The following is a 13,525-nucleotide window of genomic DNA, read 5'->3' as shown; positions in this document are numbered from 1 at the left end:
TATTTGCAATTTAATTTTATGTCCAAAATACATTTACAACTTTTATGTATTTAAATCAACACCTTTATTATATAATTATATACAACAGAAATTTGGATCTTATATATTTATTTATCTTTATAGTTTCAGATTCATTATGAAACCAAAGAAAGAGGAATCTCAAAATTCTTCTTTTTAATATTTTAATAATAATTTTTAACTAATTTAAAAACAAAAAAATTGAGTTCCGCATTTAATATGCTTGTAAGTAAATTATAAATACGATAGTTAAATGCAATATATCCATAATTTTGTTACATAATTTTATTATTAATAAAATTCATAATATAATTATTATTAAGATAACTGCCATTAACGTAATATATTCGTCACATAATAATTGCATACTGGAAGATGCTATAATATAGTATAGGCATAAGAGTCGTAAAGGGTACTCCCCCTCCCCCATAATTTGAGCTGGCTACGCCCATGCTTTCATATAAAATTAAGTTTTTGTATTACATATTGTATATGATTAGAAAATCATAGGAGAATTTTAAAAATCATTCTGAGCTAACTAATTTTTGTAACATAGCTAAACGAGACAGAAATTATCATTATAAAAATCAGACAAATAAAAATATTTCTTCAGATACTTCATGCTAGCAAAGCTGACGTTAAGCATAAAGCTACACAGGCAAGCCACATGGAGTACCGATTTTCGGAAGGCGCCAGCTAAATTGTTTTCAGGAGCGATAACTGAATGAAGGTCTATTCCGCTCGTAATTATTAATATGTTTAATTTATAAAAGACGTCAACTATACTGAATGTCGAGAGCACCAAAAGTGCTGAAGTTGAGACCGTATGCCAGTACAGAAATATATTTTATTGAAATCTAAGCGAATTAATTAATGCATTTAAGCAATTATTAACTATAATTTATGTCTGAATACAATGACATGAAATTTTCCTTACAAAAATTAAAATAAGAGCACTGCTTAGAATAAAAATGGCGGTTTCGTTAGCGTCGGATATGAAAACACTTAATATTTACTCATCTTTTGAGCTCTCAGTAGCACCATCTACTTGTCGCAAACGGGTTTATTAATAATTGGCATTTTAGGTTAGTCGGTCCCGATCAGTCAACAAATTAACTCTGCTCGTTGCTAACAGATGACACTACATGCTGCCTTTTAATTTAAAATTTTTATAAAAGAAAAGTGGTTTATTTCACGAAGCGGGTACTACTACTTTAATTGTACTGAAGTTTTCTACTTCGAAGAGTTAAAATTTGTTCTACTGTGCGCTTCGTTAAGTTCCAAAAGTTCGTAGTTAGTTTTGGATTAAAAGTGTAGGGAATTTTATGAATTTTACGATTTATGAAAGCGAATAAATTATTACAGTAATGGTGTGGTGTGGTGGTGTATTTAATTATGGCAAAGCACACTAGGGCTATCTGCCTAAGGAAAGGGATGCCTTTCGTGGAGGACTTTCTAAGGGAAACTGGCTCGTATACACGTTACACATGGGGAAAACCACGAAAACACCCATGCAGCCAGCTCGTTCGCGGGATTCGAACCTCGGACCGAGCTACCAGTGTTCAGCGACTTTACCGCTCGGCTGCTGGTGGGCTATTGTTGTAATGAGTAAATTATTAAAGTAATTTTAATGAGGCTAGAAAGAATTTCAATCAATTTTTGAAGGCTACAGTTTTTCTTTTTACATGCCTTAAGGGAGGGAAAAACTCGCAACTAAAATTTTTCCGAATATTAATAATAATTAAACAAAATATGAAAACAAGGATGAATATTTTATAAAAGTAAAATTTTTCAAACTAAATAATCCAATATGCTCAATATGAATTCCGAATTTTTAAAACTTTTCTCGGCAGTTCTACCCAATTCTTTTTAATCAAACAGGTTTTAGAATCACAATTCATCGGGGTAATCTTCAGATTTCTTTCTTTTTTTTTTTTTTTTTTTTTTTTTTTTTTTTTTTCTCTCTCTAAATTGTATATATTTACTGCAGCGCAAGTGAGAAAATTTTAGATTTTCTTTGATTGGAATTTATTTCAATAAAAATAATATATTTAAAACAACAAAATATTTTTCCTTTCGGTTTTCGGGGAGGGAGACGTTCTTCAACAAAACTAAACAATAGAATAATTTTTGCTTGTCTAAAAGGCTACTTATTCCAAAAATAAAACTGCATAATATTCAACTGTCATTAAATTACTCAGGAATTTATTTTGAGATAATAAAATAATAATATTAACGTTATAATTAGTACATAACATTAAATTTTTTATCAAAGTTTTGCGAAGAATCTTTGATTTATATAAATATTTAAATCTAAAATATTCAACATTAACAGTCAATTCACGATTCACCAGGTTGTGAATACGCGATCTGTATAAAAAAGTTTGTAATGGAACTACGATAAAATTGCTTTTAACAAACCACAAGCGTAAAATAAAATTGCCTACGAAAGAGGAAAAACTGTGGGATAATAACAGAAATAGCAGATGATTACGTACTACAGTCAAAAGTCGTTAATTCGGACACCCATAATCCGGAATGATCTATAATCCGGACCTCAAAGCTAAAAACTTTCTGCACATGCGCCGCGTTGGCACATGCGCACAGGCGTTTTACGCGTGCGCATAAGATTTTGACTACTGCGCATATGCGTGTGCGCAAGTGCAGAATACGTTTCCGCCTGCGCGTTTAATGTATAACGGACGGTATAAGCTAAAATTATCTATTTCAGTTAATGTTCATGATTGCGTTGTTCCTTAATCTCCGAATTCGATTCCGCTTATTATTTTTTGCAGACTGTAAGAGCAATTTTATAAAAGTAAACTTGAACTTTCGATTATGTCAAATAGAATTTCTGATGCTGGAACTTCCAAAGGATCTACAAAACGAAAGTATATTTCTATGTCCAACAAACAAAAAGTGGAATTGCTGCAAAAAATGGATAAAGACATGAAGAATGTGACAGAGAGGTTAGTGAAAACGAAAAAATTTCGATTGACAAGTTAGTCGGTATTCTCGGCACAGCAATTAACGGGACTTGAATAGCGGAACTTTGTAATTGAACAAGAAATTATGTCTGTTTATAGAATTAAAGAGAAAGTATTATCACATAAAACGAAGCAACTTAAACAACTTACATTGAAAGAAATGTTTAATAAAGTAAACAAATAAATATTAAGCTTTTTTTTTGGTAAATTTTGATACCCTTTAGATCATAATTGTTCTTTATTTCATAAATTACGGTTTCATATTTTTAATTTTAGAATTTCTGCATGCCATCTTACGAGATTTAAACTGATGATCTATAATCCGGAAAAATCGATAATCCGGAATCGCCAAAGTCTTGACGAGTCCGGATTAACGACTTTTGACTGTATTTTGCTGGTTGTTTCTGTCCGCAACACCAAGTATTTTATTTTACGGTTATAAACACTGCGCAAGGGGGGGGGAATCTAACCGACCTTTCTCACGCGATTTTGCGCTCACTGACATTGTACAAATTCTCTTGTAAATATTAATCTTTGATGCCATTTTATAACATAGTTTCTTTCCTAATGGTATTTATTTATTACTATTGACACCATTAGAAACGAAGATTCTTTCATCCGTCCGTGTTTTTTTTTTAATGCTGATTTAATTTACGTAATCAAATGAACTTGTTCTTCACATTAAACTGTTCGCAGATGTAATTTTCTGTTAATTACAATATGATTAATTCCCCTTTTCCTTTTTTTTTTTTTTTTTTTTTTTTTTTTTTGTGTGTGTGTGTGTGTGTGTGTGCTCGGATTAATTGGTAATTCGGGAATTAATTGTACAAATAAATAATATACTTAGCTTTTTCGCTTAGACATTGATTCAGATATTTAGGATTCTAGATATTTGGAGTAAAGTTAACTAAACTGTAACACCTCCCCCCCCCCCGAGTTACGTAAATCATGCGTTCCGTCCGTAAGTCGAATATGTTAAATGGCTTAAGAGTGATTTCATAAGAAACTGCAATATATATATTATTTATACACTATTCTTTGTAAACTGATCTTGCGAGTATTGTTTGAACGCAAAAATTACAAGTTGGATATAGGAAAATTATTTAAAAGAGTCATTATTTTAATTGGTAGATTTTAGTTTGAATGTTACGGCTTTTGTGTGCTTAACCTAAAGGCAAGTCTCCTGTTAAGTAAATCGGGGAGTTACCGCATCATATTTCTTTTATCTAAGACGTTCCATTTTCCAAAAAAAAAAGTGCGTCTTAGAATCGGAAATTTTTTCCGATTACTAATTTTGCCAAAGTAATAAAATTTTCCTCATTACCAATTTAAACAGGAACACTAACATTGTTACTGAATGGAAATCGATTATTGAAAGTATATTTACTAGATATATTTTAGCGTTTCATGTCATTTATTTTCTAAGAATACATTTCCTCCCCCTTCATTTCTACTTTTTTTGGGGGGGGGCACTAAAGCTAAGGTATGCGTCTTACATTCATTGCGCGTTAGTATCAAAGGAATATGACTTACTTTCTTCTTACCATCATAATGAGAATTTTGATTCGGTCTCATATCAACATCTACATTTCCCTGCTTTCATGAGAAATCAGAACGACAATTTATTTATATCAGATTATATCAGATGTATAATTTAAGAAATTTTTTCTGTGTAAACTTCATTCAAAAACCCTTTAGAAGGAAATCCTCAGAAATTGTACGTCAGTTAAGAAATTAAATTGAAACATATTTAATTCCTTTTAGTTTGAGTTCCAACAGTTCATTTGACATTCATCGTTTCATTCATTAAACATTCATTGTTTTAACTGTTTCGGAAAAAGAAACAATGTTGGCTTGAAGAGTAAGGCAAAATCTGAAATGGATAGTTATTTAAGGATAGTTAAAGAACTATTAAATTGGGTAAAATTGCTAACGGAGGTATAGAATGCTGTGCCAAAATATATTTACTAGGAAATCTGAATTTTGTAATGAATATATCCAAAAACGTGTTTTAAGTGTGTAATTTGATGGCTAAACGTAAAGATAAAATTATGTATGTCAAAATATATGTGATTTGGCTCATTCGTCATATCAAGATGTTACCTTTTACGGTTTCTGGATTAGAAATTGTTTAAGGATTATGGCTGAGGCTAACGGTCAGATAGAATTGATAAAACTAACCACTGAAGAATTAGCAAATATATTAGCCCAATGCTGCACTCAAATTAATAGTATTGAAGCGGAAAAGAAAGTTAGAGAGCTTAATGAAGACGAAAGCAAAACTCTGCAGGACTTCTGTAACGCGAAACGAGCATTAGAAAAGGCATTACAACAACCGACAAAAATTACACCAACACTTGAAACGAAAGCTGACAAATTTGCCCATAGCAAAACTTTAATAACGGAAAAAGTCAAACGAACCGCTCCAGAGCCTAATGATAACAATGAGCGAGTCCTTAGAAAACTCCTAAGAAAACACATAAGAGAAAACCTAGGGATTCGAGTTCTGTAATTGAACAGACAAACTAGTTTGAATCTTTATCTGGCAATGATCATATGGAACAGGGTAATCAAGAAGAGCAAACTGATACATCAAAATTCATTCAGCCAAGGAAACCTGCTTTCAAAAGACCTCCCATCATTATCTCTGAGGGAGAAATTAATTAGAAAAAGCTTAAAACAGAGCTTGAGCCGATCTGCGCAAAACCTATTACAGGTGATTTGAAAAGTGGAAGTCTAAACATGAAGTTTAAGAGGCCGACGATTACAGAAGTGTTACCCAACATTTAAAGAAACTTGGAATTCCTTTCCATACATTTCAGCTTAAATCTGAAAAACCAATTAATGTAGGCATAAAAAAGGTACTGACTAATACGGAAATAGCAGATGTTGAAGACGAACCTAAAAACACTCAATATCCGGTTCGGGAAAGACAACTAACAAGTACCAAGACGGAAATATTATTCCGCTTTCAATGTTCCTGGTTGAGGTACCACGAACACCCGAAGGAAAACGTATATTCAAAATTGAATATCTCCTATCAATGCGAGTCGTAGTGGAAGGCTACAAATCTAAACCAGGACCAACGCAGTGTTATCGATGCCAGAGATATGGACACAGCCAGGCGACATGCTGTAACAAATACAGGTGTATGAAATGCGCGGAATACCATAAAACATGGGAATGCACCTATACAAATAAACAGGGACCAGGCAAATGCGCCCTTTGTGGCGATAATCACATTTCGGCTTATAAAGGTTGTTCTGAATATCCTCGGAATAAGCCAAAAGTAAATTCACCAAATAAGCCCAAATAAGCCCAAGCCTATACCATCCAAACATCGCCAAATAAGCCCAAGCCTATACCAGACCAAAAATGAAAAAGAATTTCCTGCGCTGCCAAAAGCCACTAAAGATCCAGGGTGGAAGAATTTTACGGCAAGGAATAATACTGAAGCAGTTCGTGCAGAACGCACCTCAACCAGAAAAGAAACTCTTATTACAAGCTCCAAAGAAACCAACATACCTATGACGGAATGGCTTACGAAAGCTAAAACACTCGTGAAATAATGCAAAAATTCAAAATCCTTTGTTGACAAAATCCAACTTGGAATCGAACTAATAGAAACATTAGTTGAATTTGAAAATGGACTGTATAGATCAAATATACGCAATCAAAGCACAAGAAACGGTTATACTAAAGTCACGTTCTTTAATGTCAACGGCATATGAAAATAAAAATCTGAAATTATTAACTTCTTTAAAAATCATCATATTGATATATTAATCTTTAATGAAACTTATTTAAGACCAAGCGATCGATTTAAAATTCATGGCTACAATATTTTTAGGAATGACCACACCCATAATAGAGGCGGGGACACAGCAATTCTTGTAAAAAGTCACATGAAATGTATGGAATTCAATCTACCAAGACCGCTTTCCATAGAGCATACAGAAGTTCTTATTTACGGGAAAACCAATGAAGCATTCTTTTTTATTTCAGTTTACAACCCACCGAATCATATTATGTCTAATACTGATATAGAAAATCTCACCAGTGCTGAATTTCTCTCCATTGTAGCAGGAAATTTAAATTCAAAAAGCCTCTCCTAGAACTCAAGTACCACAAATCAGAGCGGAAGAATTTTTAGAGACTTCGCTCGTGAAAGCGGGCTGCAAGTAATCAGCCCAGATTCTCCTACCCGAAATAACTATAATGGGACCACAGAAGTTCTAGATAGTCTGATACTAAAAGGAATTAGCCATACCTCTTATCTGGAAGTGGAAGAAGAACTCAATTTAGATCATTTTCCGATTAATTTTATTTTCTATGGTTTATATCCTCCTATCCCAACTCAAAAGAAAATTACTAACTGGTCAAAATTTAAAGCTCATTAGAAAATATCACATGTAACCCTCCGCTACAGGATATTTCTGATATAGAAATGGCAATTACGAGATTTCATCAAAATGTTAACAAAGCAATAGAAAATTCTAGTAAAGTCATTTCATCTACAAATCACTCTGAACTTCCACAAAGTATACTTGATAAAATTCAACTTAAAAACAGCGTCAGAAAACCATGGAAGCTTACTAGAGATCCTCAAGTCAAAAGGCAACTAAATCACCTAGGCGATGCAATAGCAGAATACCGATCTGAAAAATGGGATGATCTGCTATCTCATATGGAAACTGATAGAAATTCAATATGGAAAATTTCTCGTTCTCTTAGAACCAACGAATACTCCACCATTGGGCTACTTCAGCATAATAATTCTATTACATATACATAAAAGGATATGACAAATGCGTTTGCTGACTTTTTAGAACAAACATTTATTCCGCATATTGATCGAAAACCCACAGTATGATGAAGAAACCAATTTAGAAGTCAAGCAGTACTTAGAAAATCATAATGATCAAATTATTTATCCCACCTCACCTCAAGAAATTTAACAAATCATCAAAAATCTGAATATAAAAAAAAAGCACGCGGCTATGATGGAATTTCAAATAAAGCTATCAAAGAACTTCCACACAAGTGCAAAATTCTAATTGTGAATATCATCAATGCATGTACAAGAAAATAGTACTTTCCATAGCAATTTAAGCACGCAATTATTATCACCTTCCCCAAACCCAACAAAGATCCTAAAAATCGGCCGATGCTATTCGCACCACCGGTGCGATTAGTCGCTTAAGCTATTCGCACCAACATTAAACATGCATGCGCATTGACTTGTCAGATCCGTCAATTAAACCCCATCGGTGTGGTGTGGTGTATTTAATTATGGCAAAGCACACTAGGGCTATCTGCCTAAGAGGAGGGATGCCTTTCGTGGAGGACTTTCTAAGGGAAACTGGCTCGTATACACGTTACACATGGGGAAAACCACGAAAACACCCATGCAGCCAGCCCGTTCGCGGGATTCGAACCTCGGACCGAACTGCCAGTGTTCAGCGACTTTACCGCTCGGCCGCTGGTGGGCTAAACCCCATCGAAAGGAACGGATTCTACGTACGCGAACTGTTGTAGTGAATCTTTTTTTTTTTTTTTTTTTTTTTTAAAGGCGGGTTTCTACCTTGGCGTAGTTTATCATTTTTTAAGCGTTGGCGACTTTCAAAAGTTTAGAAAGGAAAATGGGTTCCTTTTCTTATAAAAAGAAGGAACACATTTCCTTTTATTAAAGTATATATAAAAAAGGGCAGATTTTTATGTTCGTAATGATTATCCTTTTCCTGACGGTTTGAATAGTATAATATCTGATTTGGGATGGACAAAATCTTGTTTACATTTTTTGTACTTAGAATACATTTAGCTTTGAAGATGTGTTTTGCGCAATCAAGACTTTAATTCATTCCTCTCTGAAAAATTTCATCCGATAAAAGATACTAAAAATTAGACAGAGGATTTCTGTGTAGAAAATGTAGACATGAAATAAGTTAAAAGCGATTATATCAACTATTAAATGAATTATTCTGTATGTCTGCTTATTTTTTTATGGACATACTTGGCATTTTCAGTACACAAAAACTGCTTCAAAGAACTTTGAAATATTAGTACAAACACATTAATCAATAAAATTGAAATAAATAATGGGATGTAATTTAAAACTGAGAAATAATTTAATGTAAGTGATTTAGATTTAAAAATTTGCATACACATTGATTTATGAGATTTTGTAAGGTTTTATTTCATAAATAACTTTGATTTTGAAATATGGCAGTAGAACCTATTAACCTGTGTGGATACTGAAAATGTGATGAATATATAAGAATATTATCATTTTCAGTAAGTTTTCTTATTGAATAATAAATTCGGACAGTCCTATGCTATAAGAATTTGCATAAAATTCTAATTGCATAAAAATTCCTCTGTTAAATAAAAGAATTTAAGTAATTTCTGTAGCTTTTTTGTCAATACACTAAAGATTTTTAACTAATTACTCGTTCTCGCTTGCAATTAGAACCATCGTTAAATCCCTATTTTATGTAATCATTTCCTGAACATTATCATGTATATAGATTGACCTCGTCTTTGTAACCGATAATTATTACTTGCGAATTATTCTCTTGCTGGTGAACTATTAACAGCATTCGCTCTCACTACCGCCTGCCTTACGAAAATCGGCGTAAAATGCTGGTACCTGGGCTGATTGTGCGCATGTGCTAACGTAGGTGGTGTGAATAGCCTGTTAGCTATTCGCACCGTCGGTGCGATTAGCCACTGTGCCTAAAAATCCTACCAATTATCGCCCAATAAGCTTATTAACATGTCTGGGCAAGATCTTTGAAAATGTTATCCAGGTACAACTCAACGATTATATTTCGAAAAATAATATTGTCAAAAACAACCAGTTCGGCTTCAGACACGAACATTCAACACCTATGCAAATTTTAAACGTCCTTGAAATAATAGGAGAAGCCTTTACTAATAAATCATGCATAGCAGCCTGCTGTTTAGATATAGAAAGAGCTTCTGATCGGATCTGGCATACCAGTTTAATTTCCAAAATGATTTCATTAAGAAATTATCAGATTAATCAGTTCATATATAAAAAATCGAACTTCTCAGGTCAGAATAAAGCAAAAATTGCCAAAAAGAAAATATCTCAAAGCTGGAGTCGCTCAAGGATTGATACTTGCATCGAATTTTTTAAATTTACATATAAATGATCTCCCAGAACAAATTTTGTGTAAAACAGCCAAATATGCTGACGATACCATTATTATGTCGCGTTCATGGAAACCACAATATGCCATAGAAAATTTACATTTTGGAATTAATTGCATAAATCTCTGATGTAAGTTATGGAAATTCAAAATAAATACCAGCAAGAGGAATATCGTCCTATTTAGAAGGTATCGTAAAAATCTGCCAGTTAATATTAACATTACAATAGACAAACTCTTCACTTCCAGTTGTCAGTTCAACAAAATATCTAGAAGGCATTTTAGATGAACAATTAACGTTTAAAGATCATGTGGCATATGCTTTAAACAAAGCCAACGCCGCCTTCATGTCGATCTACAGTTTAATAGGGAGAAAATCAAAATTGAATCTCATTATTAAAAGAACTTTATATCTAGAGCTAATTCGGCCAATACTTTTTTATGCAGCTCCGTGTTAGGCCACCGCGCCAAAATATTATCGCCGCAAGGTCACAGTTCTCCAAAATAAAATCCTTAGAAGCCTAACAAATTCACCGTGGTTCGTCAGAAATCAGCAGATCCATCCAAAAATTCCTCATGCCCAAGATTATTTACTGATGACCGCGTATAATTTCTTCAGAAGTGTACAAAATTCAGAATGTTATTATATAGCACAACTCGCAAACTATGATCCAACAGTTGTGCATCCATTCAAGCGTCCTCATACTATTCATCATAATCCTGCATATTAAACTTCGCCAACGCAGGCCAAAAGTGCAATAAACTCGTTTTTCTTCATGCTCATAGTTAATAAATCTCATCAGAGGAATCGATATTAGACTAAAGACTGTGATTTAAAATGACAAAGTATTAGGACTTTTGCTTTGAAGTCTCCAAAGCGGGAATAGGACTTTGTTATACCTTACTTCAACCTATATTATTACTCTCAACGCTTTTTCATTATTCTAGTACTAGCACATTTAAACTTGGGAAATAATTTTCAAGTCCTCATCGCAAGAATACAATTTCTTGATATACAATTTACTTCATCTATGTTTATTAAGTTTCAACTTTATTATGCAAATAACATTTTTATGTTTGTTTTACTTAGATACTAATCACGCAAAAGCGCTTATTCTTCTATTTCCAGCTAAAGACCTAAGAGCACAGCGCCAACTAATGGTCAAAACTTCTATCAAACTGACATTATGATATGATAGTAAAGAAAATTTACTGACTGAAGCAAAAAATTCTATAAGCTTCATTAAAATTTCGCCACAGTTTATATCAAACTGTGTATCTAAGCATTTTACAAAATGAGCGACGCGAAGAACCTGTTCTAATTAAATTTAACATATACAGAACAAGTACTATTACTAGTAACGTGATTATTTTTCTAAGGGAAATGGACTGAAACATATCTTCAATTAACCATTCATAGAAAGTATTACAAGCCCTGCAGCATTGAAAGCTGTAAATTAATTTTATAATTTGAGGAATAAAATACAATCATTACTGAGTAGAATATTATAACGTTGATAATAACGCAATCCATCATATTAAAAACATAAAAATTTTTTCATCCGCTAGTAAGCTTAGCCGTCTAGCTACTCCATAAATGTTTACATTTGGAACTGCTAAGATGGAACACCTCCTTCATTATACTCCGTGACTCCCGATTACTGGAGGAAACTGCTAACTCTCCCTCTTTCTTTTCTAACCTTCTGCTGGCATCAAGTCGAACGTATTTTCATAAACATGGCTTTGGTTCCGATGTCGTCTGCTGTTGAAAGAACGTTGTTTATAGGACCGCGAATACCTAATCATGTCAAATCTTTACCAAAATATCTTTCAACAATAAAAAGGCCAGTGTTTCGTCAACTTGTTAAATGTAAGCTTGTTCACTTTTATTGAAATGTATGCATTTGATTTGTTGTGGGCGTTGTAGTATTCCATGTAGTTAATTTGATGTTTAGGAAAAAATTTTGATAATCCTGATATCACGGTATGAACATTTGATATCCTAAAAATAATTGAGAAGGTATAATTAATTATTATCTTAAAAATTATTTGCTTAGAAAGAATACTTCGTTTTCAGTTTTGCGAAGGTTATTTTTCACAGTATGATATTGAACGTGTAGAAATATGATTGCTGATGTAATTGTTTTATTTAATTTTTCTCTAAGTCTGTCAAAATATGGCGATTTCATTGAAGATTCGAAGCAAGCTGTATAATGTAGAAAATAGTGTCGTGGACAATATAAAGATTAATTTGTTCCTGAGGACAGTTCGTCACCCGAAATGTTCCCAAACTTAAACATTTTTTCCCTTAGAATTAAATATAAAATAAATTTAGCTGTTCCCATATTCCAAAGAAATGCTTGGAAAAGAATTCTTTGTATGTAAATTCATAATGTGAAACTGATGAATTCATTAAATCTGATATATAAAGAGTATTACTTAACGTTTTGTTCTATACCCAAGTAACACATTTCGGTTAATCTTTGGATTATGGTAACTTGGCGAAAATTTGGCGACCAACTCTGCTACAGCAACCCTCTATTTTTTTTTCGCCGCCATTTTGTCTCCACGAAGTAAAGACATGTTTCTTTACTTTTTATTTACTCAACACTTTTTTCCAACAATCCGCTAGCCGAATTACACTTATGCTAGAAATTTTATGGAATAAAACTGCTTAATCATGACAAATATTAACTGTAAAATTGGGAAAAAGTGCAATAGGCAGATAGCCCTCGTGTGCTTTGCCATAATTAAATACACACACACACACACATTGGGAAAAAGTGCAGAATCGCAAACTCCTTGCCGCGTTTTTCAGAATTGCACATACACAGTAACCATGTACACGTCGACTTATTTTTCCTTAAAAAAACATCCCAGAATTGCACAAAAATGGCATTGCGCACACTCTTGACTTTATCCATGTACACTGCTATTTTCTCATAAATTACAAAAATTTGCACGAAAATGCATGAAAATTTTGTGAATCTTTAAACTTGGTAAAAAGCACATATATGAAATTACCTAATCGCGAAAAAGTATATACCCTTTCCAAGGATGAACATTGCCACGTATAAAATAAATAAAATATCCAAAAACTTTTACCTCTGAATTATCTATTATAAACCTCATCAACGAATTTATAACACAAACATTAAAATGGTTGCAAATACTTAGTGTCAAATATTTAAATTATTTCCATGCACGTTTACTTCCACTGAAACGTATACCAAACTGCTACAAACATATAATTCACAAAATAACTATCATTTAATTAAGATATAATTAAACCATGTACACATCGACTTATTTTTACTTTAAAAAAATCCCAGAATTGCACAAAAA

At 32.9% G+C, this 13,525-nt stretch overlaps 1 protein-coding gene across 1 annotated transcript in view; it reads left to right on the top strand.

The window, feature by feature from the left end:
• Positions 1-11,862: 11,862 nt before the first annotated feature.
• Positions 11,863-13,525, top strand: part of LSm-4 (COMM domain containing 5 Like Sm protein 4) — a 50,652-nt gene continuing 48,989 nt past the window's right edge. Inside the window, exon 1 of the mRNA XM_035357655.2 lies at positions 11,863-12,050. Coding sequence (XP_035213546.1) covers positions 11,918-12,050 — 133 coding nt within the window. The 5' untranslated portion in view covers positions 11,863-11,917. The remainder of the gene's footprint in view (positions 12,051-13,525) is intronic.

This window comes from Stegodyphus dumicola, chromosome X2, assembly GCF_044657685.1.
Source record: "Stegodyphus dumicola isolate Sdum_Otavi_A_Nest chromosome X2, ASM4465768v1".
Lineage (NCBI taxonomy): Eukaryota > Metazoa > Arthropoda > Arachnida > Araneae > Eresidae > Stegodyphus > Stegodyphus dumicola.
The sequence above is the reverse complement of the archived record's forward strand: the minus strand, read 5'-3'. Positions and strand labels throughout refer to the sequence as shown.